General features: G+C 34.9%; 1 protein-coding gene across 1 annotated transcript in view; it reads left to right on the top strand.

The window, feature by feature from the left end:
• RSRC1 (arginine/serine-rich coiled-coil 1) overlaps window positions 1-4,237 on the top strand; it is a 351,732-nt gene that overhangs the window by 86,517 nt on the left and 260,978 nt on the right. Inside the window, exon 4 of the mRNA XM_006753822.2 lies at window positions 3,935-4,108. Coding sequence (XP_006753885.1) covers window positions 3,935-4,108 — 174 coding nt within the window. The remainder of the gene's footprint in view (window positions 1-3,934; window positions 4,109-4,237) is intronic.

The following is a 4,237-nucleotide window of genomic DNA, read 5'->3' as shown; positions in this document are numbered from 1 at the left end:
GTGGGAGAACTTCTGTGCTGGAGACACCCTTCTGGGGCGCGACTTGCTTCAGTGGGGCTTTGATGCTCACTGAGACTGCACCCTGAGTGTGTCCCTTATGGATCTGAGGAGTTGTGGTCTGGACGGTCCCCCTCTGACCACTGGGTACACTGGCTCTTGGATCTAAGGAGGTGCTAATTTAGCCCCTGCCTGAGGTTACCCAGCAGGAACTATGAAGAGGGCTGCAGATTCCCCTTCCCTTTTTTGGAAGTGCCTTGATAAAGCTCGGCTGTGAAGGATGCAAGCGCTGTGGGGCCTTCTCTTAGAAGTTCTGGGTCTGTCTGACCCAGCTGCAGTTAGGTAATTACAGGTTGCAAATGGCCGGGGCATTCATATGCAAAAGCCTCTGCGGCAGCCTGGGTGGGCGGGGTCTCAGGAAATCAACGGGCGGAGCAAGCAGCTATGGCGGAGCCTCAGCCCTGCCCTAAGGAGGCGCGCGTCTCAGTGTCCCGGTAACGGCTGCAAGCACCTCTGAGTGAAAGCCGCCCTCAAGATCGCCCGCTGCCAGACAGTCCAGTTTCTCCCCGCATGAGTCCTGGGTCCCCAGAGACTTCCCGAAACCGGAGGTCAGAGCCGTTGGGAGCTTGTGTCTCCCTCCGGATTCAAAAGACAGCCGCGTCCTCGGGTGCCAGCCCCTTTCCGCGCGCCTTGAGCCCCGTACCTCTGCGCTTCACTTCTGCAGCTTCTCTGGGTCTCAGTGTGCCTTTCCTTCCTTCTAGTTGTAGAGTTTACAGTCAGCCAGGCTTCCTATGGTTCTGGATGAAGTCCGTATTGTTTCTCTGAGGTATTAATCAATTGTTGTGAGCGGCATTAATTTCCCGGTGTTTATCTCTGCCGCCATCTTTGTGCTTGATCTTTTCATTTTTGCTTGATAGGTCTAATTAGAGATTTACCAAATTTATTGATATTCTCAGAGGACCAGATTTTGGCTTCTTTAAATTTCTTTATTGCTTTCTAGTACATTGATTTTGCTCTCTAATGTTTCCTTTCTTCCACCTACCTTGTTTTTACTTTGCTCTTCTTTTTCTAGGTTCTTAAGGTGAAACTTTAGGTAATTGATTTTAGACCTTCTTTTTAATATAAACATTTAAAGCTATAAATAACCCTGCTAAACATTTTTCATCTACAAATTCTCCTATGTTGTATTTTCATTATCATTTAGTTTAAACATTTAAAAATTTTTATTGTAATTTCTTAGTGGTATATGAATTATTTAGAAGTATATTATTTAGTTTTTAGATATTTGGGTTTTTTTCAAGATGTTTTATTGTTATTGAATTCTAATTTAAGTATGCTGTGGTCAGATCAACATATTTTGTGTGATTTTTACTTATGAATTGATCCTTTGGTCATTATGAAGTTTCCATTTTATTTTGGGTGACACTCTTAGTTTCTGTAGTCTAGTTTATCTGATATTAATATAGTCACTCCACCCTTCCTGTTTACTGTTTACATGATATATCAATTTTTAGCCATTTATTTTCAATCTACCTGTGTTTGTATATATAAAGAACATATCTCATAAACAGCATCTAATTGTGTATGGTTTTTTAATTCATTTGTACAAGCTCTGCTTTTTAATTAAAGTATTTAGTCCATTAATCTTAATGTATTTATTGAAATGTTTAGATTTAAGTCTATCATTTTATTATTTGTTTTATGTTTGAGCCTGTTTTTGAGGGTTGTTTTTTTGTTGTTGTATGTTTTGTTTGTTTGTTTGTTGTCCTTTCCAGCCTCCTTTTGGATTAATGAATATTTTTAAGAATTCTTTTTTGTTCATTTTTTGGATTTTAAGCTATATACTTATTTGTATTATTTTCCTGAAGTGGTTGCTCTAAGGATTTTGCTTTCTGACTCATTATTATGCCCTTATTATTCATTGTATTTGGAGTTACTGTTTCATCATTCAGATGTAGCATAGAAACTTTATAATTATATAGGTCTATTTACCTGCCTCATATTTTATTTTTTATAGAGGTTGTATATATTATATCTACCTTCATTATAACCCTTTAATAAGACATTTGAAAGTTTACTTTAAGCATAAATGCATATGTGGTTTTTTGTTGTTGTTTTTTACCATTTTTTACTGGGCTTTATTCTTCCTAAAAATCCAAGTTTCCATCTGTTATCATTTTCTTCAGCCTGAAGTACTTACTTTAGGATGTTTTATAATACAGATTTATTACTGATGATTATGTTTTACTTTTCCTTTACCTCAAAAAAGTTCTAATTTTACTTTTATTTTTGAGGTATATTCTTGCTGATTATAAAATTTTGTGTTGAAATTTTTATTTTGCCATGATAAGAATTTTGTACCACTATCTTCCTATCTCCATTGTTTCTGATGAGAAACCAGCAGTAATTGATATTATTGCTCTTTAAAATGTAATGTGTTTGGGGATTTCTCCCTGAATACTTTTAAGATTTCTCTTTTTGATTCATCAGTTTGACTATGGTTTTACTAGTCATGGTCTTCATATTTATATTGTGGTTAACTCAACTTCTAGAACCTGTATAATTGTCTTTCACTAAATTTGGGGAAATTTTGACGACTACTTAAAAATTTTTGCTTTCTGTCTCATTATTTTCTCTATTTCTGGGTTTAAATAAACATGTTTGACACATTAAAAATATTACCACACAGATTCCAGAGGGTCTGTTTTTCTTTTCTTACTAGGAGTCAATTTCTTCTTAGTTCTTCAGATTGGATAATTTCAATTGATGTATTTTTTAAGTGCACAGATTCTTTTCTTTGTTGTTACCAATGTGCTTTAAAGCTCATTGAGCATAATTATAATTTCATATATTATATGTTTTTAGTTATAGAGCTGCTATATTTTTAGTTTTTTTAAGCTTTATATTTATTACATGCATGGTTATTTTTACTACTTTAAAATCTTTGCTTGCTATTTCAAACATATAGTTCATCTCAGGGTTGGTCTCTGTTGGCTTTATTTTCTTGATAATGGATCCAACTTTTAACGTATTGTGGTATAGCTAGTAACTTTGGATTTAATTCTGGACAAGGTGAATATCATGTTTTGAATACTCTGGATTTTATTATATTCCTCTGAAGAATACTGATTTTTTTTTCTTGTTTGTTTTAGCAGAAAATTAACTTAGTTAAATTAAAAAAATCTTGTCTCTTGGGGGGCAGTTGAAATTTTCGTTTAGTTTTATTTTATCTTTGGCTATTTGGAGTATGCACAGTGTAGGGTTCAGCCAGAGAACGCTACACTGTGCAAATTTTCTCATCGCTGTTTTCGTTTTCCAAGTGTTGACCCTCTATAGAATCTGTCTTCTTTTGGTCATTGTCCAGTACCTTCAGATAGTTGCTTTTTATAGTTACCTGTAAGATCATCAGTCTGGTAGAAGCTTTCTTATCACTACTATGAGACAGAACCTGAGGTTTTTACCTTTTAAAAGTACACCGTATATCCTACCAAATACTGTTATTCATTTAATACAAAGAATGGCTAGAGTAGAGTAGAGGCATAGTTTTATTTTAACAATTAGAAATAATAAATAAGGTTGACTTTATATACAAGCAGAGATTATAGGCATAGGGAAGACTCTATCCTTGGAAACTAGATCAGATACATTTAGATTTGTTATATTATCTGAGGACAGTTGAGTAATCAAGACTTGATTTGAACCTTTAAGACTTCTACTTGCACTTTTTGACTAAACTTTAATTTTCTGTAAAGTTGACAACATATATACCCCTTATGTATCATTTAACTGAGAGTGCTTACTTATAAATAATCATACTTAGATGTTTGTTTCACAGAATTAAACTAAATTCTTTTCTTTCACATAATTTTAAAGTTTATTTTCTTTTCATAATACAAGATATGCACTAAATGTATTTAATAAAATCTACTTACTATAGGTCCAGGTCAAGACCTCGTCCACGTTCCCATAGTCGAAGCAGTGAAAGGTCCAGTCACAGAAGAACCCGTAGTCGATCTCGGGATAGAGAACGACGTAAAGGCAGAGATAAGGAGAAAAGAGAAAAGGAGAAGGATAAAGGCAAGGACAAGGAATTACACAACATTAAACGGGGGTAAGTTGATATTTCCATGAACGTTAAGCAAATCTTAAGAGTTAACTCAGTGATTCTATGGCAGTGTTCAAACTAATTTCATTCTTGGAGGTTTTTCTTGGATGGAAAAAAGTGGCGAAAACAATAGGG

The sequence above is a fragment of the Myotis davidii genome, unplaced genomic scaffold (assembly GCF_000327345.1).
Source record: "Myotis davidii unplaced genomic scaffold, ASM32734v1 scaffold570, whole genome shotgun sequence".
Taxonomy (NCBI): domain Eukaryota; kingdom Metazoa; phylum Chordata; class Mammalia; order Chiroptera; family Vespertilionidae; genus Myotis; species Myotis davidii.
The sequence above is the reverse complement of the archived record's forward strand: the minus strand, read 5'-3'. Positions and strand labels throughout refer to the sequence as shown.